The sequence below is a fragment of the Carlito syrichta genome, unplaced genomic scaffold (genome assembly GCF_000164805.1).
Source record: "Carlito syrichta isolate Samal-C Ts95f unplaced genomic scaffold, Tarsius_syrichta-2.0.1 Scaffold132475, whole genome shotgun sequence".
NCBI lineage: Eukaryota > Metazoa > Chordata > Mammalia > Primates > Tarsiidae > Carlito > Carlito syrichta.
Window position 1 is genome coordinate 5,121 of NW_007076571.1, and position 26,094 is coordinate 31,214.

At 40.3% G+C, this 26,094-nt stretch overlaps 1 protein-coding gene across 1 annotated transcript; it reads right to left on the reverse strand.

Moving 5' to 3' along the window:
- Positions 1 to 15,831: 15,831 nt before the first annotated feature.
- On the reverse strand, positions 15,832 to 26,094 carry RAB9B (RAB9B, member RAS oncogene family). Its single transcript, XM_008049347.2, has 3 exons — positions 25,941 to 26,094; positions 20,903 to 20,976; positions 15,832 to 19,342 (listed from the first exon to the last, which is right to left on the reverse strand). Exon 3 carries the CDS (start codon positions 19,298 to 19,300, stop codon positions 18,695 to 18,697), a length of 606 nt encoding a protein of 201 aa, XP_008047538.1. The 5' UTR covers positions 19,301 to 19,342; positions 20,903 to 20,976; positions 25,941 to 26,094; the 3' UTR covers positions 15,832 to 18,694.

Consider the following 26,094-nt stretch of genomic DNA (forward strand, 5'->3'; position numbering starts at 1 on the left):
TTTTAATGCTATTATATATGTAGCATAAATTATGTACATGATCTATACTGAGAAATGTTCCTTGTGCACTGGAGAAGAATATATATATTGCTGCTTTGCGGGTAGAGTTTTCTGTAGTTACTTGTTAAATCAACTTGGTATGTACTGTTATTCAAGTCTCTTATTTCCTTGTTGATCATTTGTCTAGCTATTCTATGCATTATTTCAAGTCAGGTATTGAAATCTTCAACTATTACTATTGAAATGTCTATTTCTCCCTTCTATTCTGTCAGTTTTATGCATCACGTACTTTGGGGTTCTGTTGTTAGGTGCATATATGTGATAGACTCTTGATGGTCACTCAGTTCCCATCTATGCCAAAGTGATGAGAATGTACTTAGACATCAGGAAGAGACGTAACCAGTTCTCTTCATGATAGTCTTGGGGATAATATAGAAGGAACTTTGACTATTTGATAATATAGTTATGTGGGCTTGTAATCAGTTGAATGTCTACACCCTAAAAGTGCTAATTAGTGGGGTTATGTCAATCTTAAGGGCTCTGTCTTTGAGTGCATCCTGTTCACATTTTTAATCGATGACTTAGGTGAAGATATAAAAGGATTACATATTAAATTTGTGGATGTCAAATGTTGAGAGTGATAGCAGTTATAGTGGCTACCAGAATTAGGATAAGAAACTATCTTAAGAGATTGTGACCACAGATCAGCTGTAACAAGATGCAATTTAACAGGGCTAAATGTATTTACACAGTACTAGTTGCCATACCTTGAATATGGTAATAGCCTCCTATCCCTATGTGCTCCACATTAATTGCTCTAGTATAAGAGGGTGGTACAAGGTTGAACAGTATTAGCACATGTGAAACCCACCTAATAGGTTTAATTAATAATGAGCTTCTTGTGCCTAACCCAGCGCCTGGCACATAGTAAACACTCTTCACATAACTATTTGAAGAAGAAAAAACTAAAGAGAAAGAAGAAAGAAGGGAAGGAGAAAGGGAAGAAAGCTTATTGTGGTTGCAAAGAAAACCAATGTAATTTTATTTTGAATTAACAGGATCTGGTTATCTTGAGAAAAACAGACAGAAAAGTTCCTAGGAGAGGGAAAACGAGATGGTTGGGAGGGTTCCCATGGCCCAAAGTCTGCCCCATCTTCCATGTGCTAGGACATGGGCTATCACTAGATTCCATGCTGCTGGGAAGAAGTTAATGGTTGCATTCTACTTTTTTGATGCTTCAAACACAGCAAAAATGACACATTATATTTTATTATTTTTTGAATGGTAAATTCCATCAACATTTAATGGGAAATTAATGTCTTCACAAAAATTTCTAACAATGGAAAAAGAGGTCACTATTTCCAATTTGTCTATTAGCTAATATTATCATGATACCTAATCAGAAAAAAAATCACAAGTAAAGAAGACTATGGACCAATATTTCCTACAAATATAGACACAGCCAGGCTCGGTGGCTCAGCCTGTAAACCTGCGCCTTTGGGAGGCTGAGGTGAGTGGATTGCCTAAGCCCGCAGGTTCCAGACCCGCCTGGGCAGCGAGAACTCATCTCTACAATAAATCAAAATATCGCCGGGCGTGGTAGCGCATGCCTGTAATTCTGGCTACTTGGAAGGCTGAGGCGGAAGGATTGCCGGAGCCCAGCAGGTCAAGGCTGCGGTGGCCGGGAGTGGCCACTGCACTCCAGTCTGGGTGACAGAGTGAGACTCCAACTCAAAAAAAACCCCAAAAAACACAAATATAGACACATAAATCATCAGAGACACTACCAAACTGAATCCAGAAACAGGTAAAAATATTTACATACTGTGATTTAAAAGAATTTTTTTTCATAAAATGCAGTGTTGTCTAAATAACAGAAGCTCAATAATGTGATTATGCAATATTATTTCAATATAGAGAAAAATGATTACTTCAATGGGCACAGAAAAGCACTTGACCACTCCAATACTCGTTCTTGATAAGACTGACAACAAACTACAAATAGAAAGGAATGTATGAGACCTGGTGATACATTTTAAGAGAGAAATAAGAGTTTGCTCAGAAAACAGTGCTCAGAAAAAAAATCATCCTAGACTTTTCCTTCATGACACATATGTAATCCTGTCAGTCTTACATTTTCCTGTCATTACAACTGAAACCTGAATGATGGAAAGAGACTCCTCTCTGCTCCTGCTGCCTTTTTTCTAGCTCCAAATCTGATCCATCTCCTCAATACAGTCAGAGGACTTTTTAAAAAGGCAATCACAATCTTCAATCACTTTTCTGTTTAAAACTTCTTACAGAAAGCAAACACTGTCAGTGATTCCTGTGGGGCCTTCTTTCATCTCCTTATCTCTACTACTGTCACCCCAGACCCTTTTCCTCCTATGATACGTAGCAGCCCTTCCCTGCCTCTCCCACTGTCTAGAGACTTTTCTCTGAATAGCATTCCCTGGGCTTCTTCACTGAATTAGTCATCCTAGTCGCCTAACATGGCAAAACTTCTCATTAAAAGCCCTGGATGGGAGGAACCTGCCCGGTCCAGCAACTGTTCGTTGGTTTCAATGGTGACAAACAAAAACTCGGGCACCTTCTTCACAGGTTCAAGTTTTTAAGCAAAAACTGAAATCACTCCCCAAAACCTACAGCAAACAGAAAAGTTGAGGCAGCCAGGTCTTGGGCAAGAGGCCAGGGGGAGGGCGGCAATTCCAGCTGGTAGGCTAGATCCCCGAGGCCAAGGTGGAAGGGGTCTCTGACTCTTGCTGGCTTGCTTTCCTTAGCCCCGGTCCACCTGGCTTCTGACTCCCCAGCTTTCCTGCCTCCCTGAGGGTGGGCCCTCAGTGTCTGTCTTACATCTGCTGTGTGTAGAGTTGTGGGCTGGTGGCCTCTGAGGCTCAGGAGTATTGGTCTCTCTCGCAGTGTTTTCAAGGGTGCTGAGATGAGAAGCACACATGCTTTTGCATGGGATCACATGTGGTGTGTATTCATCTGCACACATTCTGAAGGGGCGGCTCAGGTAATCTGCAAACAGCCTCTTCTGGGTGACGACAGCCAGAATGTTACATTTCCTCCAGCCCCAACAACTAGTCAGAGAAAAACCAAGGGGAGGAACAGATGCAGTGGCAGGCTCCCCCAATGGGGCCGTGAGAGAGATTCCTGGAGGCCCAGGGACTCAAGTGGGTGCATGGCACATCTGGAGGCTGTGGGGTGACCATGGTACTCATCTGGGCTGTCTTCCTTCTCCAAAGCTGTGGGCAAACCCAGAAGGCCTATTCCCACAATTGCTGCCCAGTCTTGGAATCTTCTGAGTGCTGAGCAGTCACGGAAAGTTCAGTCATAGCATTGAGGCTTTCTGTCCAGGTTGCTGGGACTCTATTTGTCTAGTTCAAATGAGACAAGTTATCCCTATTGTACTCAGAGGGATTGGGACCACGTGGGGAGGAGAGACAGAGTGGGGAGAAGGAACCTTATTTCTAGTTCTAGCACTGGCATTATCCAGCTATGTGACCCTAGGGACATTGCTTGTTTTCTCTGTGTCTGAGTCTTTGGTTGTACTCATGAGGCAGCACACACACGTTGCCACGAAGAGCAGGGACTCTGGGGCCAGACTTGGTGGGTTCACAACCCAGCTCTGGCTCTTCCAAGGTATATGGCCCTGAAAAACTGTTCAGCCTGACAAAGCCTGAGCCCCCTCATCTATAAAATAGGAAAGACAATAGCGCCTACATCAAGAGATTGCTGGAAATGCATGTAAAGTAGTTAGCACACGACTTAATGAACACATCATAACTGTTGTCTACTGGCCTCAGCAGAGATCCTCGTTCTCCAGAGCTCGGTCTGTTGAGCCATGAACTCTCAGGTCTGCCTTTCTGGAGGAAATGTAACATTCTGGCTGTTACCAGCTGGAATTGCTGCCCTGCCCCTAGCCTCTTGCCCAAGACCTGGCTGACTCAGCTTTTCTGTTTGCTGTAGGTTTTTGGGAGTGACTTCAGTTTTTGTTTAAAAACTTGAACCTGTGAAGAAGGTGCCCAAGTTTTTATTTGTCACCGTTCAAACCAATGAACAGTTGTTCTAGATTGAATGCTTGTGAAATTGACCTGTTGAAGCCCTAACTCCTAGTAGGATGGTATTTAAAGATGAGGCCTTTCAGGGGTAATTAGGTTTGAATGAGGTCATGAGGATGAAGTCCCTACAATGGGATTGACGTCCCTGTAAGAGGAAGATGCCAGAGCTAACATGTGTGCTGTGTTCCTTTCTCTCTTTTTCTCTCTCTGTAATGTGAGAATACAGTGAGAAGGTGGTCATCTGCAAGCTACGAGGAGGGCCCTCACCAGAACCTGGCTATGCTGGCACTCTGGTCTTGAACTTCCAGCCTCCAGAGCAGTGAGAAATCAATTTCTTTCTTTCTTTCTTTCTTTCTTTCTTTCTTTCTTTCTTTCTTTCTTTCTTTCTTTCTTTCTTTCTTTCTTTCTTTCTTTCAGTTGGAGTCTCACTCTGTCGCTCAGGCTGGAGAGCAGTGGCATGCTCACAGCCACTCCAGTGTCGACCTGGTGGGCTCCAGCGATCCTTCTGCCTCAGCTTCCAAGTAGCGGGAACTACTGGCATGCACTACCACGCCTGGCTAATTTTTGATTTATTGTAGAGACGAGGTCTCGCCAAGTTGCCAGGGTGGGTCTCGAACCCGCAACCTCAGGCAATCCACTCGCCTCAGCCTCCCAGAGTGCTGGGATTACAGGCTGAGCCACCAAACCCGGCCAAGAAATCAATTTCTATTGTTTTTAGTCACCCAGTCTGTGGAAATTTTTAAAGGCAGCCTGAGCTAAGACAATATTGTTGCAATAATCTTTGCTACCAGAGCACTTAGGATGGGTCCCACGAAGCCACTGCCACTTATCGCTGTCATCCAAGCTGGGGCGAGCACCAGTGTCTCCTCATCTGTTCTTTCATGTATTCATTCAATTTTTAGAGTCAAGTCTTACTATGTGGCCTAGACTAGTAACCCCTAGGCTCAAGCAATCCTCCTGCCTCAGCCTCCTGAATAGCAGGGACTACAGGTGTGCACCAATGTGCCTGGCTTAATTTAAAAATATTTAACTGAATATATATATATATAATATATATATATATCTGGCACTTAGTGACTGGCTCTGGGATAGGTGCTGGAGGGAGCACAGAGATGAGAAAATTAAGCATGGGCCTCAACCTTGTGGCACTTAAAGTCTAGTAGGGAGGAGCATCTCTGAAGAACCACACACATGAATGTGATATTATGTTACTATATTGTGATAAACATAATAAGGTTTTAAAAAACCCAGGATGTTGTTAATACCTATAAGATGAGGTAGGAGGCCAGGAAAGAACTCCAAGGAGGCGATATTTAAGTCTCAACACTGAGAAAGAGAGAATACCAACCAGGCAGAGTGGAGGAACAATTGGTGCAGGTGGAGGGGCAAGTGAGTCCCTGCCCTGGGCCAGGACATTTCCAAACCCTTTTGTCTTGGTGCAGTCAGCGTCTCTGAGGTCTGGATGCCTGTGAATGTTCAATTGCCTGCCAAACTGTCTGACTGCTGACTCCCAGGTTTTTTCAATGCCTAACCCTCACGTTCGTCAGTCCCAGAAAAACCTGATGAGAGGAAGATGCCTGGGCTGCATCACCCCTAGAGACTTTAAGTAAGCAGGGCAGGGTGGGGCTCAAGAATCTGCATTTTAACAAGGACCCCACGTGGATCTGCTTCAATTGATCTGCTCTTCTGTCGATGCTTCTTTGAAGGCATTGGCAGAATCAAGTCTAAATGCCATGGCATGACTTGCATAATTCTTCATCTTTTTCTGTTTATTGTTATAGCCTTCTCACTGGTCATCCTTTTCTAGACTTTTCACTTCCACTCCCACCACAATCCCATCCTCCACTTCCCAGTCATTCTGTAACTCAGATAACTTTAAGGTAACTTAAAATACCTTCTTTTATTCCTTTTTCCTTTTACAATATGTCCACATTCCCTAATGTGACAAACATGGCATTCATTGTGCTTCTGCCACTTCTCATTTGCTCTCTTCAATCTTTGTAGCTTGAATAGTGCCTGATGCTGGGTAGACACTGAACAGATAGTTACTTAATTACTACAATAAGGAGGAGCTTAACTGTGTCCTATTTCACTGAAGAACCTGGGGATAGTTTAAGTCCTAAAATAATTTCTAGGAGGGAAAGAGCTGTCTTTAGATACTGGGGGGGGTCTGTGTCATATGGAATACTTGTTTTGAGTGATCCTAGGACCAAGCAGTAGACATCACAAGAAGTTAGAATTTTATTCAACATAAGGAATCATATACCATTTTGGCAAGATATAATCATCTGCTCTGAAAAATGGTAAGTTTACTCTCACCTGTGGTATTCCGGCATTGATTCTATGACCACTTGGCAGACATTCGGTGAAAGTACTCAAGCACTGGGAAGAGTTTGGTCTAAAAATCGTACCCTGAATCCCCCACAAGATTCTGTGGTGGTAATAAAGGTGAAGTGGGGAAGAAAAGAAAAATGAACTCTTCATTTTAGGGAAATAGAATATTGTCGGTTATTGTTACTATACATACCATATCAATACACAATGCCCATGGTAGGCCTATTTTCCATACTATAGTATAGACCTAACAATAATACCCCTTATTTTTTCTTTTATGATCTAGAAAGTAATTTGAGCTTTTGCAATATCTAGGACTCACCATTACAAATATTAATTTTCATTATAATATTGAAGTACGGAAATGCCAGTTAAGAAAGATCTCTGCAGCAATGTTAGATAAACCAGCTTTTACTACTGTAACTAAAGACATAGAAGGCTCATTTAGCTGAATTATGGCTGATAACAAAAGTTACTGTCTCAGTCCACTCAGGCTGCTATAGCAAAATATCGAAGACTGAATGGCTCAAACAACAGAAATTGGTTTCTCATATTTCTGGAGGCTGGGAAGTCCAAGATCAAGGTCCTGGCGGATTCACTACCTGGTGCCGATCCTTTCATGGTTTGCAAACATTTGCCTTCTTACTGAATCCTCTTGTAGCCCAAAGTGGGGGAGGGGGCGGTGGCCCTCCAATCTATTTTCCTTCTTGTGAGGTCACTAATGCCATCACAAGGGCTCCACTCTCATGACCTAATCTGACGTTAATTACCTCCCCAGAACTCCATCTACATAACATGGGGGATTAGGGCTTCAATATATTAGTTTTGGAGGGCACAAACATTCAGTCCATAGCAGCTAACAGTCGCTACATAATCATCAATTAAACAGCAATTTCCACAATTAATTGCCAATAGCTATTTTCCTTATTTTATTTCTACATGAAAGAAACAAGGAGAATGTGGAACTGAATAACAGGATCTTGGAGTTCTTCCCTGTCAGACATCTCTTTCCTTGTTCTATTTAGTAAGACACTTAGATTGTATTAATTTAGATAATTTTTAATCAGACTTTTAAACACTTGGGTCACTAATAAAAACCAACAACTTTGATTTCAACAGCAATGTTTTTTTTTTTTTTTTTAATAGGAGTCTCACTCTGTCGCCCAGACTGGAGTGCAGCGGCCGCTCCCGGCCACTGCAGCCTCGACCTGCTGGGCCCCGGCGATCCTTCCACCTCAGCCTTCCGAGTAGCCGGAATTACAGGCATGTGCTACCACGCCCAGCTGATTTTTTGATTTATTGTAGAGATGAGGTCTCGCTGCCCTGGTGGGTCTTGAACCACTCACCTCAGCCTCCCAAAGGCGCGGGATTACAGGCTGAGCCACCGAGCCCGGCTTCAACAGCAATTTTAAGTAGCTTTTGTTTATTCAATAAGTCAAAGACTATGGGGTAGGCATACCTCCTCAGTCGTTTCTAAAGTTACCTCCTTGGGAGGAATAATAAGGATATGACTGTCATTAAGGACATTTCTCCCAGGTGAGAGCTGCCTGCTACTGTTGGCTTTTGCCCCTTCCACCATCTGAAGTCCAAATCCTGCTTGGTTTAAAACGAACCTTCCTTTCTTTCCTTCTCAGGTTTTATTTCCTCCTCATCCCCATCTCTCTGTATCCTTTAAGCTACATTGTTAAAATTCTGGTCCCAGATAGGGACTGAGAAACAGGAGCATTATTAGGCCTGAGCAGGCACTGGCTACTGTGAAACCTTCAGGAATTTGCTTAACTTCTCTGTTCCTCAGTTTTATTGTCTATAAAAACAGGGGATTGTGACATAGTACCTTAGAGTCTGTTCCAGCATTTGACCTAAAATAACATATATATCACCAGACTTTCTGCACCTCACTCCTAAACTCGAATTATCTTCCTTTTTCCAGAATTCTTCTAAGAAATCTGTTTGCTTTAAAAAAGGTCTTTCGCATCTATTAAATACTGCCATCTGTTGCCAATTATGTTACAAGAACCATTTTAATGAAGTTCTTTTAAATAATTTTTAACTTCTGAGCACACATTATAAATAAAGACATAATAGTTATGAGAAGGGAAAAATCTATCCTGGCATCTATTTTTATATTTTTTATTTTTCATTTTCTTTTCTTTTTTTTTTTTTTGAGTTGGAGTCTTACTCTGTCACCTGGGATGGAATGCAGTGGCACACTCATGGCTGAACTGCCTCAACCTCCTGACTAACTGGAACTACAGGTACTTGCCACCATGCCTGGCAAATTTTTTGGTTTATTTTTTGGTTTATTGTAGAGACTAAGTTGCCCAGGCTAGTCTCGAACCCCTGGGCTCAGGCAATCCTCTTGCTTCCTCCTCCCAAAGTGCTGGGACTACAGGTGTGAGCCACAGTGCCCGGTCTATTTTTATTTTTTATGTGAAATAAATATGCTAATACTAGGTGGCAAGCAGCTACCATCTTGAAAGATATAAATAATTTATTTCTTATTTGCTCTTTGTCAAACATGTTGCTAGGCACTTGTACATATTTTTTTCTGGTAATCCTCACAACAACCCAGAGGAAGACACTATTATCTCCCTACGTAATCTGAAGAGGCACAACAAGTTCCCACAAGTAGCCTGAGGTAACATATTCATTTTGAGAAATGACTAGGATTTGAATCTAGGAGATTAAAAATGTGTGCTTACAACCTTGTGAATACACTAGATGCAACTGAATTGTACATTTAAGATGGCTAGTGCTGTATGTGAATTTTACCTCAATTTTTAAAAGTGAAGCAATCTCAAAATCAGAAGAAAATGTGTTTGTGGTTTGTGTCAATTTGACTAAATTACAGTGTGGTAAACTTGAAAGTGTCTACGACATAACTCTCTGACTATCCATATCTATGGCCTTGACTATCCATATCTATGGCCTTGAACACGTCGTTTAACCACTCCAGATTTCAATTTTCCCATGTGTGAAATAAGGAAGGGTAATTTTAATTTCTAGCTTCCTGGTCAGTTCTAACAGTCTGTAAAAAAAAAAAAAAAAAAAAAAAAAAAGGCGGGGTGGAGGGTGGGGTGGTCTACGACTGAACACTAACTGGTCTTTATTGCCCTCTTGTGGTTGAAAGCAGAACTTTTTTTTAATCAGTATTTGTACAAGACTTCAGAATAATCTATTTATTCTAGCAATAATAAGCTCAATGTAATCCAGTCATTTGACATCATGCAGATAAAGCATCTGAATGAATTTTTTTCTTCAATTATTTTATCATGTTGACACAAACTTACACTTGCAATCTTTCGAAATAAAAGTAATTCGTAGTCTCAAATGTGATCAGGAAAAGGACAAATCAAATAGACATTTCTCTCTCTGCCACATACAATTTTCTATTTTATCATAATATAAACCTTTAAATAATATGGTAATATGTTTTTAAAATTCCAGAAGCAAAGTTAAAAGGCAAGAGATATGGGAAGAGATTGCAGAAAACCAGCAATATGGATAAGATCAAAGGTTAATAGCCACAATATAAAAAAGAGTACCTAGAAATCAATAAGAATCCAAAATGAATGTTCCCCATATAAAATAGACTAAGGTCCATAATGGTTCATTCACTCAAAATATGGCTAATAAATACATAAACAACTACTACTCTCAAAGAATTAACCAAATGAAAATGAAAACGAGATCACTTTTTCATCTATCACATTGAACAAATGTGGTTAAAAAAGATAACATTCCAAATGTGTGGGTGTTTGGAAAGTTGGGTCTCCTCTTATTCTAGTGGCATTGATGTCATTTGGGATAACTTTCAGAGGTCGATTTGCCAATGTATATTAAAAGTCATAAAATACTTATACTCTTTGATTTAGAAGTTTTACTTATAGGAAATAAACAGAAATATGAGTTAAGTTAATATCAGGGGTCTTTACTACTGCTTTATTTTATGAAAAGAAGGCAGCTGGAAAATAACCTAAACGACTAGCAATAGGTGTTTCATGAAATGTTTGGCAATATGGGTAATTGGGCTACATCTTTTCACTGGAATATTAAATATAAAATATAATCTTTACCAGTACATGTAATGACTTATAGAAAAGTTCACTAGTATATATATATATATATATATACTAGTAATATATATATTACAATCAGCATGTGCAGTATAATGCCATTTCAAAAGTATATATAAATACGTTAAAATCCACACTAAATAGTTAAAATTTGGTTATTTTAGGGTTATTGGATTACAGATGACTTTATTTTAACTTGCTTTTCTATTTCTTTTGGTCTCTCATTTCTTTGCCATGGATGTGTATAACACTTTAATAAGAAAAAAAAGACAAAGTTTTAAAGCATTTACTGGCGACACTAAGATTTAGCAATTCTAGTGGGGAACAAATGGGAAAAGAGAAGATTCAAAGGTTCTCAACACTTGTCCATCTATCAGCAGACTCTATCTTGAGCAATGTATTCCAGGACACACACTTGGATACGCTGTTTCAAAGGCAGTTAGAAACAACATGAAGGAAAAGAGAAAATATGAACCTATCTCTTGCTTCTTCATGAATGCACCACAGAAAGGTTCACTCTAATCAAAACAGTTGATGTTGAACTAATAGCTACTCATTTCATTAAGGCAGCATATCCCAACTCTTTAGGAATGCTGTAGTGAGACTCATTACACGTTTGCCCATAGTTCATAGAGCATGAAAGGAACTGACAGATTACTTAAAAATATGCATCCTTGCACACCCAAAACCCATAGCTTAAAAAGAATTTTCTGAAAAACAGCTCCATTACAAAGTGGCCAAAAGATAGGAATAGACACTTCTCAAAAGAAGACATACGAGCAGCCAACAGATACATGAAAAAATGCTCAGTCTCCCACAAGTCATCAAAGAAATGCAAATTAAAACCACACTGAGATACTAGTGAACTTTTCTATAAGTCAGGATGGTCATATTCAAAAACTCAAAAAACAACAGACGCTGGAGAGGATGCATTGAAAAGGGAACACTTCTACACTGTTGGTGGGAATGTAAACTAATACAAACTCTGTGGAAACAGTCTGCCGATTTCTAAATGATCTAAAAACCGACCTTCGATACGATCCTGCAATCCCCCTACTGGGAACTCAAATCACTCTATGAAAAAGATACCCGCATACGCATACTTATTGCAGCATTATTCAAAATCGCAAAAACATGGAATCAACTGTGCTGCCCATCAAAAGAAGACTGGATTAAAAAAATGTGGTACGACTCACCTGGGCAGCAAGACCTCATCTCTACAATAAATAAAAAAATCAGCCGGGCGTGGTAGCGCATGCCTGTAATTCCGGCTACTTGGAAGACTGAGGCAAAAGGATCGCCGGAGCCCAGCAGGTCGAGGCTGCGGTGGCCGGGAGCGGCCACTGCACTCCAGTCTGGGCGACAGAGTGAGACTCCAACTCAAAAAAAACCAAAATGTGGTACATATACATGATGGAATATTACACAGTCATAAAGAAAGACAAAGCTATGAACTTCGCAGCAACTTGGATGGACTTAGAGTCTTTAATATTGAGTGATCTATCACAGAAACAAAGAACTGAGTATCACGTGTTCTCTCTCACATGCAGACCTCGAACAATTATCACAATACTATAAGAAAAGGATTGGCAGTAGTGGGAAACTGCCAGGGGAGCAGGGGGTGGTATTGGCAGTAATCGGAAACTGCCAGGGGAGGGGGGCACACCTCATCAACAAGGGTACCTGCATAATGAACATTTGTATACCTAACCCTGAACTGCACCCCACATCTTTAAAATATTAAATAAAAATAAAATAAAAAAGAACTTTCTGTATGGCTGAGTCATAATTCTCTATGTTTCCTTGAAGGAAACAAAGAGATTTATGAAGATACAGATCACTGAGGCAATTCCTATATAACTACATCTTGTACTGTGAAGGAAGATGCTTATTCTCACTGGCAAACAGTAAGTAACCTCTTACTCCGTAAAACAAACATACATAAATATTGCTACCACCAGCAGAATAATAAAAGACAGATCCTTGCTCACCAAACTTTGCAAGCATATAGATAAGATTTTTAAAAATTTTTCTTAATTCTGTAAACACGGCTAGCGACTGTCATTATTCCTTCTTTCTCTTAAAGAATGAGTGCTTGGCTGGGCGCAGCGGCTCAAACCTGTAATCCTAGCACTTTGGGAGGCCAAAGTGAGAGGATTGTCTGAGCTCAGGGGCTTGAGATCAGTCTGGGCAACTTAGTGAGACCTCAACTCTACAATTAAAACAAATCTATAATAAGTCAGGCACGGTAGTGCATGCCTGTAGTTCCAGCTTCTTGGAAGGCTGAGGTGGAAGAATTGCCTGAACCCAGCAGGTCGAGGCTGTGGTGGCTGTGAGCATGTCACTGCACTCCAGCCTGGGCAACAGAGTGAGACTCTGACTCGAAAGAAAGAAAGAAAGAAAGAAAGAAAGAAAGAAAGAAAGAAGAAAGAAAGAAAGAAAGAAAGAAAATAATGAGTGCTCTACTGTTGATGAAGACTTGAGGAATTAAGCAGGCCAGTTTGGAAGAAAAGAACATTAATGACTATCCCAAATCATGCCCATATATTAATATTTTATCAGAAAGGTTTATGCTATGGCCTGAATGTTTATGTCCCCTCAAAATTCATAGGTTGAAATACTAATCCTCAAGGTGATGGTATTAGGAGTTGGGGACTTTGAGGGATGATTAGGTCATGAGGGTGAAGCCCTCATAGACATCCTGCTATATAGTGTCCTTATAAAAAAGAGGCACCAAAGAGACCTCTCACCCCTTCCACACTGCTAGAAGATGCCATCTATGAATGAGAAATCAGGCCCTCATCAGACACGAAATCTGCTGGCACCTTGGTTTTGGACTTCCTATACCCCAGAACTGTGAGAAATAAATTTCTGTTGCTTACAAGCTACCCAGATAATGGTATTTTGTAGAGCAGCCTGGATGAACTAAGACAGTATATCATAGTTTATCTGCCCTAAAATCAGAAAAGCACTCCATTGTAATAAATCCTATATCTCCACAGCAAGGAGAGAAAAAAGTGAAATAATTATTTGGATCACTGAGGTTAAAAAAACCAAAAACCATAAAACAAAAAACATTGCAGGAACAACTTTGGGTAATTCAAATGAAAATAGAGATGTCTACCTCTATCTATTTCCCATCTTGAAATTACTCAAATTGACTTCTCTATTTTCCAGTGACTTTTTTTTTTTGAAAGTAGAATTTATTGAGAGGACAGAAAAACTCCCAGAGTAGGAGGGGACCCGAAGGGGCACGGTGGCTCAGCCTGTAATTCCAGCACTTTGGGAGGCCGAGGCGAGTGGATTGCCTGAGCCCAGGGGTTCAAGACCACCCTGGGAAACTTGGTGAGACCTCGTGTTTACAATAAATCACAAAAACTAGCTGAGTGTGGCGGCATGTGTCTGTAGTTCCAGCTACTTGGAAGGCTGAGGCGGAAGGATCCCCTAAACCCAGCAGGTTGAGGCTGTGGTGGCCATGAGCGTGCCAACTACACTCCAGCCTGGGAGACAAGAGTGAGACTCCAACTTAAAAAAAAATACAATTATAGGATTGGAGAGAAACCATGTATCCCACACCTTTCACCTTCTGGAAGCACTATAGTCCAACCATTTCTCAAAAAATGAGACTACTATTTCTTAAGACATCATAAGGAGATTTCTTATTGAGTGATGAATTAGGTAGAAAAACAGCAGAGAGAAAGCTAGCTTTCTGCTCTTAAAATATCAGTTATGGATGAACAAATGCTTTTCAAGGGGCTCATAAATATATGACCCTCTATAGCCTAAAAGTTGCATTATTATAGTCTAGTCAAAATGATTTGGGGCTGGGTGTGGTGGCTCATGCTTGTAATCCCAGCACTTTGGGAGGCTGAGGTGAAAGGATTGCCTGAGACTAGAAGTTTGAGAACAGCCCGGACAACTTGATGAGACCTTGTCTCTACAATAACTTAAAAAATTATCCAAGTATAGTGATACGTGCCTGTAGTCCCAGCTACTTGGAAGGCTGAGGTGGAAGAATGATCTGAGCACAGCGGATCGAGGCTGCAATGGCTGTGATCATGTCACTTCACCCCAGCCTGGGTGACAGCATGAGACTCCTACAAAAAAAAAAGGTGCTGTATTTGAAGCATGGTCTGATAATTTGTTTAATGATAATACCCAGAGATGGAAATGGTCAGTGTGGCAAAAAAACAAAAAACAAAAATACCTGCCCCCCAGTTTCAACTACCCAAAGTTCCAATAGGCAAAAACAGACAGAGGGGAGAAGAGGACTGTTACAGATGGAATCAAGGTAATGAAATTAAGTGCTGTAGAGAGACTTTTGTCTATAATTTAAAAATCACCATTATGTATATTCAAACCATATGATGTTAATGTCTATCTATCTATCATCTATCTATCTATCTATCTATCTATCTATCTATCTATCTATCTATCTATCTACCTACCTATCTAGGAGTCTCACTCTATCTATCTATCTATCTATCTATCTATCTATCTATCTATCTATCTATCTATCTATCTATCTAGGAGTCTCACTCTGTCGCCCAAACTCGAGTACAGTGGCACGCTCATGGCCACTGAAGCCTCAACCTGTTGGGCTCAGGTGATCCTTCCGCTTCAACTTTCCAAGTAGCTGGAACTACAGACATGTGCCATCACACTTGGCTTATTTTTTTGGCTTATTGTAGCCAAGTTGCCCAGGCTGTCTTGAATCCCTGGGCTCAGGCAATCCTCTTGCCTGGCCTCTCAAAGTGCTGGGATTACAGGTGTGAGCCCCCGAGCCTGACCGAAGCTAAAGTATCTTTAAAGTCCAATATGTAAGAGGCAAGATAACAGAATATTTAATAAAACATTTGTTTTTCTGATGTTTCACCTATTTTTTTCATGTTTTCCTAAGGTCTAGACAATTCACTAGTCAAGAAATAAAGGGAATATATATATTTTGTCTAACATGCTTTATTTTGAATTTTTTATGCAACTGTTTACTATAAAGAGATTTTTTTCTTCTTATTATTATTTGTATAAATTTAGGGGATATAAGTGCAGCTTTGTTATATGAATATATTGTGCAGTGGTTAAGAATTAAGATACAATTTCCAGTCCAAATACTCTTCATGCATTACGAAGTGGTATCAAATAAAATGGATCTCCCCATCCCGGTCTTTTGAGTCAGCTTCTCAATGAAGACAGCAGTATGTCTCATCACTAGGTAGTGGCTGCTTGGAGTCATGGGAAACATGACCAGAGGCCATAACCAGTGTGACCTGAAAGGGTAACTTAATTGATAATTATGGTTTGTCACCTCCAGCAATTGCTCAAAAAGAAAGGGAGAGAAGAAACACAAGCTTTGTGTGTTGGTTATTCAAAATGCACTTTTTATTCACTTTAACACAGATTTTTTTTTTACAGTTGAAAGAAAATATCTGATACACAATTTTGAGTTTTTTTTTGTTTTTTTGTTTTTCGTTTTAGCAGCACCTGCAACAAGAAGATTGTGGAATACCTCAGGATAAAGTAGAGCTGACTGAGGCAGGCACAAATTAACCTGAAATTCATCAATCCACTGAAGACACAGAATCTGAGGCCCCCTGACATGACAATAAACTAAATAAATATTCTGTATCATGTTTTAATGGACCATTGAAAGACAGTATAGTCCTAATTAGAAATATATTATCCCCCAAATCTAATGTTCTTTAAAAGAATACCTACTGAAAATATTGCACTGTACATTCTAGGGTCCACAGTCAATTCCTAAACCTATATGCACAGTTCCTGGTACTCACAGATTTCAGCCTTTGGTGTTTTTTAACCTTAGTCAAACTATATGTCAGCACCCCACTGAGTGTTACTCACGAATGCCACTGTTTTTGTCACTTAAAATGTTAAGTACTTTCATTAAGATATTGTGTAATTTGGCAGAAAAAAATTAGTATGGCTAAGGGCTTCAGTTGACGGGCCAAGAAAATTAACACTTGTCTTGGATGGACAAAATACCTATGAATCAGATACCCACATAATTTTTTAATTCAAATGACCACATGCCACTCTAATAAAGACAAGTATTTTTGTGAGTTGATGGAGGTCTTTATGAAGGCCTGAGATCTACAAATAGAAACAATTATAAGCAGAGTGCAAGTAGAAAGAGAAGGCCCCAGGTTTCATGCACTTAAAAATGATTAGCATTTAACAGTTCAACATACAGATTTTCACCACAACATGATAGTAGCAAAATGATCATAGAACTTGAAAATCAGTGTGGTTGGCTATAGGCATAGGCAGGATAGGGACCAATACTTAAGAGCCATGGGGTCCCAGTTCTGGTTTTGACTTCTGGCATCAAAGTTAATTGAATAATAGGGTCAGGACTATATCATAATTGGAAATATTGAGTACGATTGGGCTGAAAAATTGCCCTCTTGTCTATGTGGCCGAAAAGTCCCAGAGCTCTTAAAGCACATAAGGTCCCACATGTAAGGCTGATTCTATATGTGGCTACAATGGAGAGGTCTAGGCTGTATTCCTGTGAAAGCTCCCACCCGCTTCCTGGCCTGGGTCTCTTTCTGGGGTCATTTCTAACTCCTTCACCTCCTTGGGTAACTTCTTTTTAAATCACAGATATTTTAAAGTCCAGATTAAAAACTATGCAGGACGAACAGATCAATCCACAAGAACCAGACTGCATATTCATATTCATAATATGGTATATAACTGGGAGTCATGGTAACGAAAATTGTCAAACCACTTTTATATTTTAATGTAGTATCTGTATGATGTTTTTCTCAGGGCACATAAAGATTACACAGAGCTTAAGAATTTTTCCTGCCACAGTGCAAAAGCAAAAGGGCTACACAGTTGTTCAAGGCTGATCACAGAATGGTTTGAGAATTTTTAAAGTCCTTCTCCATAGTCTTAGCTGTTACCTTCAGAAAAATCCAACCACAGTATGGCACTGACATAGTTTACAGATTCTTAGAATTTACAGTCAGAAAGGACTTTATAATGAACATGTATTCAGTACAGAAATTATTTTTATGGTATTGTAACAGATGGTCACCCAGCGAATATTTTCACTGAAAGGGAGCTCACTATTAAGGCAGTTCATTCTAATGTTTCGACAACTCAAATTATGAGAAATTCATTCTAACACAGGGTTAAAATCTGCTTTTTTTGCTTTCAGTGTCTTAATTTGGTCGACTGAACATACAGTGCAAGAAATCAGTTCCTTCTTCTACAATAAATATTTGAGTTAAGGAACTCTATGAGAAAAGCCCATTATCCTCCAATCTTTTCGGAAGCCCTCTCCATGAGCCCAGCATGGTGGATCAAAGGACCATCTAAATTATGAGCAGAGAGCACTGCGCCCAAAGCCATACGTACTAAGCAGCATTGCTAAATTGATAAGAGGTTGTCAGAGAAGCAACATCTCTATGCAGCAAAAGTAGACTTATGAAGTAAAAGCAGACCAACCATTTATTTGCAAGGGTAGTTGGCATAATTAAGCATAATCCATTTATTAGTATCCTGTGACTTCAAACACAAGAAGTATGATCAATTGCCAGTGTCATTAGAGTATTTCCTATTGAGATGGTATTTTCTGAAAAGCTCAGCTGGGAGTATTTCTTATTGAAATAGTATTTTCTGAAAAGCTCAGATTGGAGCAAGCCAGACATAAGGATTTAAACAAGTCAATGTACATTATTATACTTTTGCATTCCTAATCATTATAACTTCTTTATAATTCAAACTTAGGAATCCTTGTTTGCATTATTATTTTATTGTAATACAGCTCAAAGTCTTATTTTTTTTCCCCTTTAGCAGAAATGTCAGAAACTGCTTGGCAAGAGTCTGATGGTGACATTTGTTAATTGATTAATGGAACGCTTTAAGAGATAGCGGTAGCTCTTTAATTCCTTCATGCGGCTTGGTTCTAGGTTTAAACTGTGACTTAAAAAATATTTAAATCTCTCAGGTCTAAAACTTTTTGATACATCCTGAGACACACAAGAAGAAGAAATAGCAGAAATCACACAAAAACCACGTGGTTTGATAGTTTTTTTAAAATTGCTCTACACTTCAATTTGCAAGGTTCTGTTTCACAATCAGAACCATATCTCTTACCTTCTTGTGTGTGTGTGTGCACTCTTAGAGGAGCACAGTTATTCTTACAATATTGACTCACCAATTTGGGGCACACATTTAAAAGGCTCCTTATTTTTAACAGCATGAAGATCCTGCTTTGGAGCCACTGTTCAAGTCAATGGTGTGACCTAACATGCAATGTTCCAGCTGTTCCTCTACAGCCAACACCTGCCTGACAGCTTCTTCAAAGGCCACTGTCACATTAGTGTCATCTTTGGCACTAGTTTCTAGATAAGGGTAATCCCCATTCTCCATGCACCAGGCTTGTGCCTCCTCAGTAGTCACTTGCCTATCCTCTTTGTCTACCTTGTTACCCAGAACTACAAAGGGGAAGTGTTCAGGGTCCTTCACATCTGCATAGTAAATAAATTCTTTCTGCCAGTTACCAAGATTCTCGAAGCTCTGCCGGTCATCCACACTGAAGGTCAAGAGGCAGCAGTCTGCTCCCCTGTAGAAGGGTGTCCTAAGGCTCTTGAAACGTTCCTGTCCTGCTGTGTCCCAGATCTGGAGGGTTACAAAGCGTCCATCTACCTCCAGATCTCGATTTAAGAACTCTACCCCTATGGTATGAAAAGCCTGGGAGTCAAATTTATTGGTTACATAACGGTTCATAAGCGAGCTTTTCCCAACTCCACCATCACCCAAGAGAATGACCTTTAAGAGCAGCGATTTCCCACTCATTGTTGCAGCACCAGAAGGGAAGGAGTTTGTAACCAAGATAACCTGAAAATAAAAGAAAAAGTCGGATGGAAAACAGTTAAACCTGAAACTGCAATAAACTTCATAGAAAATTTCTCTGAATTATGAGGCCTTCTAATTTAACATCTCTTGATTTATGCTCATTAACTGTTGTAGTACAGAACAAGAAATAAAACTCTTTGTAGCAGTGCAGTATGTAACAGTGGTTAAGAAATTAATTTAGAAGTAAAAAAAAACACCTCTTTTTGCATAGGGGGAAAAACAGGGCTTGTTTTTCTGAGGTCTCTTGCCAGTGCCAGGAAAATGGCTGCATGCCATGGGTAAATGGACTAGCAGATGGTCCTATAATTTGGTTCAGTTCTGACCCTATTCTAGGGGAGAGAGCCTAGAACAGGAATGTTACTTAAATGTGACCACTTTAGCGTCCAGTTTGTACAGTTCCAAACAGAGTCAAATAATATGAAACTGATTTGGGGTTTAAAGTCTGCTCCCGATGAAGCAACGAATTGTTGAGAAGAGACTGTGTACTCTGGATTCCTGATTCTGTCTGTGGACGTCTGGGCCAGAATTAGTTTGGACCCTCAGAATTTGGAAAAGGCTAAGTTTCTACAGGCATTTACCCCATCATACTTGCATTGCTATGGATACCCTTATAAACAAAGAATCTTCCATAATCTTTTCTTCATGAAACAATGACACTTAAGTTGATGACAGTTGACTGATACCAATGTAACAGCTATCATTAAGACAGAAAATCTTGGCCAGGCATGGTGGCTCATGCCTATAATCCTCACACTTTGGGAGGCCGAGGTGAGAGAATTGCCTGAGCCTATGGGTTCGAGACCAGCCTGGGCAACTTGGTGAGACCTCATTTCTACAATAAATCAAAAAAATTAGCCGGGTATGGTGGCATGTGCCTGTAGTTCCAGCTACTTGGAAGGCTGAGGTGGAAGGATTGCCTGAACCCAGTAGGTCGAGGCTGCGGTGGCTGTGAGTGTGCCACTACATTGCCGCCTGGGCGACAAAGTGAGACTCCAACTCAACAACAAAAACCCAGAAAATACTAAATGGCTTATTAGTTTTGGATTTAGGTTTTAATTCCATAATAGAGATATATGAAAACATACTGTAAAATTTAAAGTGCTAATCATTATACAGTACCTTTCTTGTTACCTCTACAACATTTCTACGCATGGAATTCCTAGACTGCATCTTAAAATAAAATGATCAAATGCTTACCAAACAACTACTACCTTTTGCTATACAGTATCTTGTTGGGTACTTTCACACTAGGTCTAGCATGGAAACTCAATAATGATGAGGTTAATCAGATGACATTCATGCTAGAAACCCAAAGGGATGAAAACTAATCACTAATCAAAGGAGTGCATGCAAAAGAGCTTCTGGGAGCACACACATTGGAAATCTAATTAATAAAAACTCAGTAGCCCTTCAAATTATTTTGGAATGCATGTGTACTAACTATATATTTTTCTTATATATGTATTTTTCTAAATATTCATTTTTAGAAAATCAAAATTGTAAATATCTAAAATTCATAGTGTACCTCCATGAAATACCTACCAAGTTGGGTTTTTGTCACAATTTCAATCTTTTTCTTTTTTTCTGTTGTTGTTTTATTCTTTCTTTTTAGAGTTCTAAAAAATAAAATGGGAAGCATTATTTTTAAAAAAACTATAATTAAATAAAATGAAAATTACAAATACAAATACATTTAGGTTGGGAAAAAAGAACCCAGAGCAATCTCAAGTAACCTACAGAAGATACTTTTCACAAATATACTTGAATTCAAAATTCTACAAATGCTTAACATAACTAATTTTATAGCAAGAACTTTAACTTGTCCTAATTTGAATGGAGTTTATATGATTGCTTTAGTTTTATATTGTCTCTCTATTGAATTCTCCATTCAAAGTAAAAGTAAATCAAATAAAGTAGATGATATTCACAATAGATGATATTCAGGAATGGGAAAGCACAGAGCCATCTAAGATATGTTGAAATCTCTTTCCCTTTATACCAACCAACATTCTCATCTCTGAGAAAGTTATTCGTGCACTCACCAATCTGCCTCACATTTGTCTCTGCAATTGATTCACATGATCAGAGAAGAGGAAAAAATTATGTTTGTGGGCTTTTTGTTTATAACACAGTATCTTCCCTTGGCTAGCTATTTTATTCATTAATTTAGGTCATATGTCTTGAACACAGGCTTTAGTATTTAGCTGGCCTTATTAAATTCAAACACACTTTCATCTAATATTATATAATATTATAGTTAGTTGCAGTAAGAATTTTATTGAAGCAGCATCAAAAGTACCACTCTAAAAAGAAAAACAGTTCCTAGATCTGTTGAGCCTTCTTTCTTACTGAGGAATAAAGAAGCTTTAATAAAATCTATGCTCCTTAATAATATCATGTTATTTTTTCAAATATAGATAAAGTATATATGGGATTCATTAAATATTTAAATAAGTAATTGTGTATTTAAACAATATCTTCTAAATGGATAGGTTTTATTTTCTTTCTGATGATCTATATATACTCTACAGAAATCTCAGGTTTCCTACAATTCCTGATCTTTGTCCTCTTTTTGTTTCTGCACTGAAATTGCTGTCTTTGGAACTAGCTCAAGTGACAAACATTTGTTTAAATGGAGATGAAACAAGTGTTAGCACACTTTTTTGTTTTCTATGTAGGGTAATTTTACAGAGAAGAACTCTTGAACTCTCATTTTAAAAAGTAACAGGAGTACAAACTTGGGCATGATACAGATGGCTAGTATTAGGAGTCCATGCCAAATAAGATTTCTTAAGTTCTTAGCAAACAGGTGTTCACATCATTAAACCGCTCACCGACCCTACTTTCCCGGCTGCAGATAAATGCAGCAGATGGGTCAAGGACTGAGTGAATATGGAAACCAAATGCTCAGCTCCAGGAATAATTATGATGTATTAATAACGATCTGAGATAATGCTGCAGTTGCTTGTGCATTCCCTATTTGGCCGTGTGCACACATAACTTCTGGGTACACAGGTTCAATGCCAGGGAAAAAGGAGAAAAAGCAACATAGTTTAGTGTGAGGAGTGCTGGGCTGGCAGCCATCAAGACTCCAGGGTCTTCATCACTGCTACACCATTCATTTCTTTTATGAACTTGGGCAGGTCATTTAATCTTTCTGTTTCAATATTTTCTTATATAATAATAAAGCAGATAATACCTGCCCTATTTAACTCACAGGATTGGGGGAGAATGAATAAGTTATGAAGTCTGCACAGATTTGTAAGCATTTCTTGAAAAATTTGGTTTGAGATTTTTGTTCCTCTTGCTCCTTCACCTCCTTGCATTCACTGGTGGGGGCCTGTGGCTCAGTAATAACCCTTCTCTGAAAGGGTCTGCTAGAGGGGAGATAACAATTCTTTCTTTTCTCTTTCTCCCATATGTGTGAATGCCCTGTTCTGTGGCAATTTTGAGTCTCCTCATATGGCACAGAATCTCAGTGTTGGAGGGACCTTCAGGGTCTTCTGGTCCAATCCTGCTACTGACATTTGAGAAAACATTTGTGTGTCTATTGCGTGCTGTGGCCCTACAAAGAAGACGCCCTACTCTCCTCTGCTGTTTCCTACTCCCAATTGTTTGCTAGAAGTAGAAATGAATACAGTTTAGGTTTGTCTCCTTGCCTTTGATCACTAAATCCTGCTTGAAATTTCCTTTTGTAGTCCTCTGCTACCATCCTCATTTTGGTCCACATCTCCTCATATTTTATCTATTGTGAAAGCTTTCTAGCTCTTCTCTCCCTGCTTCCGGTTTCTGCCCAACCAACCTACTCTGTAAAGCTTCATCACTTGAACACCCATTCTGTATAGATACTGCTTGAAATGCATAAATGTTTGAGGCAAGATTTTGCCCTCAAGGAGTTTACAAATTGTCATATAAGTTTAAGATCTCATGGTTTACCGTTGAACTTGTGTCATTATATTGCCTTATTTTCTTGTTTTTTTTTTTTTGAGTTGGAGTCTCACTCTGTCGCCCAGACTGGAGTGCAGTGGCCGCTCCCAGCCACCGCAGCCTCGACCTGCTGGGCTCCTGCGATCCTTCCGCCTCAGCCTTCCGAGTAGCCGGAATTACAGGCATGCGCTACCATGCCCGGCTAATTTTTTGATTTATTGTAGAGATGAGGTCTTGCTGCCCAGGCAGGTCTCGAACCTGCAGGCTCAGGCAATCCACTCACCTCAGCCTCCCAAAGGCACGGGATTACAGGCTGAGCCACCGAGCCCGGCTCTGCCTTATTTTCTTAACAAACTTTTTTCAAAAGATGTCTTTCCTACACAACCAATTTTAGACTCCTGGATAGTAAAGCACCTGTTTGTGTACATCCTTGAAGCTCCTTCAGCATACAGCACTAGGATCCTCCACAGGAATAATCAATAAATATTTATGAATTAATTGGTTAGGTAAGTGACCAGAATTAATGCCTCTGAACTGATGCCAAGGTACAATGGGTCCATAGTGCTGTAAGATGTTCAAATACTATTATTTATAAGATGACTAAAGATAAGTTATAAAATTATCTGGATCATTTCTAGATGGGACGTCATAGGAATTCCACCTGTTGAAAGTCAAGGCAAGTGCTCCAATTTCCCTCCTCCTCCCCTCACATTTAAAAAGTAAGTGTATACATTTCTCCATTCCTACCAAACACAGAGCAGAATAATTATCTCCACTGGATGTTGTCAGTGGATGCTGGCATCTTGACTACCATTCATCATTGTGTGAAAATGAGTGTGATGTTCTTCAGTACATACTTACATTAAAAAGAACTAGCACAGCATAAGAGCAAATGAAACAATTCCCCCATCCCCAGAATATGACATTTAATCTAAACCTTAAAAGATGGTAGCATTAAGCAGGCAAAAGAATTCTTTAATAAACCTAAATAAGTTTAATAGGAATGTCAAATGCTTTATGCATCCCCATCAGGCTAGGGTTTGAATCAAAATATTTATTCTGATTTTTGTACCATTCAGAGAAAGATCTGGCTCTAACTGACTCAAATATTCAAGAGCTGCAATTCTCCTTTCCTATCCACCCCCTCCAAGCAGATTAATGAACACTCTCAAAGTATAGTTTATTCACTTTTTCCCCATTATGGTCTCAGTCTTGGACAGCAAGGTGAATTAGGGATCCACATAACCAATACTCCCCAGCTCTTTGTTCTTAAACACACTTGAAACCTTCTGACTCTGCTGTGCCTGCACCCACACAGTCTTATTCAAATTAATGTATTTTGTTGGGAATGCTTGAAGGTGTGGGTGGAGGTGGGGGAGGAGGCAGTACAATGAAGAAAAAGAAAAGAGGTTGAACCTTTGAAAACAACATTTTCGTGTGATGATTGAGAGAAGAGAGGCAGAAAAGCAAAGTGGTAACGTCAGTTCAGTTGCCATGGAGTGGAATGATGCTTAAAATCTGTAGTGCAGATTGTTTAAGAGCAAGTCTTCAGAGGGATATGTACTGCAGGGCTGGCTAGGTGGGAGCTGACCAAGGGGCGGGAGGGGGAGAGGCCAGGCAGTGGACGAGAGAGGCCCTGATGGAAGTCTGCACAGGCGGGGAGCCATGGTTGGAGATGTGGGGAAAGCCCACTTTGTGGCAACACACTGGTAAGGGCTATTCAATTCATTGTTGAATCCTGGCACAATATTTAAAGACTGTGCTGGAGAATTGAGCGTGGCTATTTAATCTATGTAAAAGTCAACGGAAATGAGAAATGATTGAATCATTGAGACCCTCTAACTTAAATGGTGTACGTTGTTTCTAATACAACCTGATGCTTGGTGGAGGTGGTTGACAGGAGGGGTGTTCCTTACCAGGGAAGCCCTCTGGTGCACTGGATTCATTTTGCAGAGCTAAGAAGTTATTAGCTACACCCATGATGAGTTCAAATGCCACAGCTGTCATGCCACTACAACGCTATTCCCACATGCATGCCTACATTTAATGTGGAGTCTCACGTCTATCCTTTCATTCTTCACAACGACAGTGCTGGGGCTGCGAACCCACAGGCACACTGGATAGCAATTTGTCACTTTTCCCAGGCCACTTCTTGCCCCCTAGACTGCCCAGAGACAAATAGGTAAGGTTTGAATGACATTAAGCGAGCTGAGCACAGGGAAAAGAAGCTTCCTTAGGAGGCCGGGAATGCTGGCAGCACTATGACAGGGGCAATGTTATCACTGGGGACCTAGAAAGTGAGATGACACGCAGAGTCCCAACTACCTCGGATTCAGGTCCCCTCACTTCACTCCCAGCTCTTAGGCGAGTCAGCCGTGGCGCATGCGCACTGAGCCACACCCGCTCCCCACGGAGCCCTGCGCCTCTCTGCCAGGCTTTGGCAGCCGCTCGGGATTACTCAGCAACGCCCCCCTCCACCGTCACCTGCCCCCAACTCCGATTCCCGCAGCAACTAAGACCCTTCCATAAGCTGCGAGTGGCCCCAGGGCTCACCTACATTCCCCTTCCTCCCTCTTCCCACAGGCCCCCGCCTCCCGGCCTCCCGGGTCCCCAGCCCCCAACCCCTCTTCCTGCCCACACACAGGCACCTTACCCGACACAATAGGAGGGAACGGCAGGGGGCCGCGGGTGCCGGGCCGGCCAGCTCCGCGTGCCGTGCGTCCGGCTCCTCAACGACACCGTCACCGCTCCTTCTGACGCCTCGTCCTCAATGGGGCAGCAAGTGCGGCTTGGACCTCGGTGGCCTG

What these genes read in the sequence shown, in the direction of transcription:
- RAB9B (XM_008049347.2), bottom strand. Translation starts at nt 19,300, where the DNA reads ATGAGTGGGAAATCGCTGCTCTTAAAGGTCATTCTCTTGGGTGATGGT.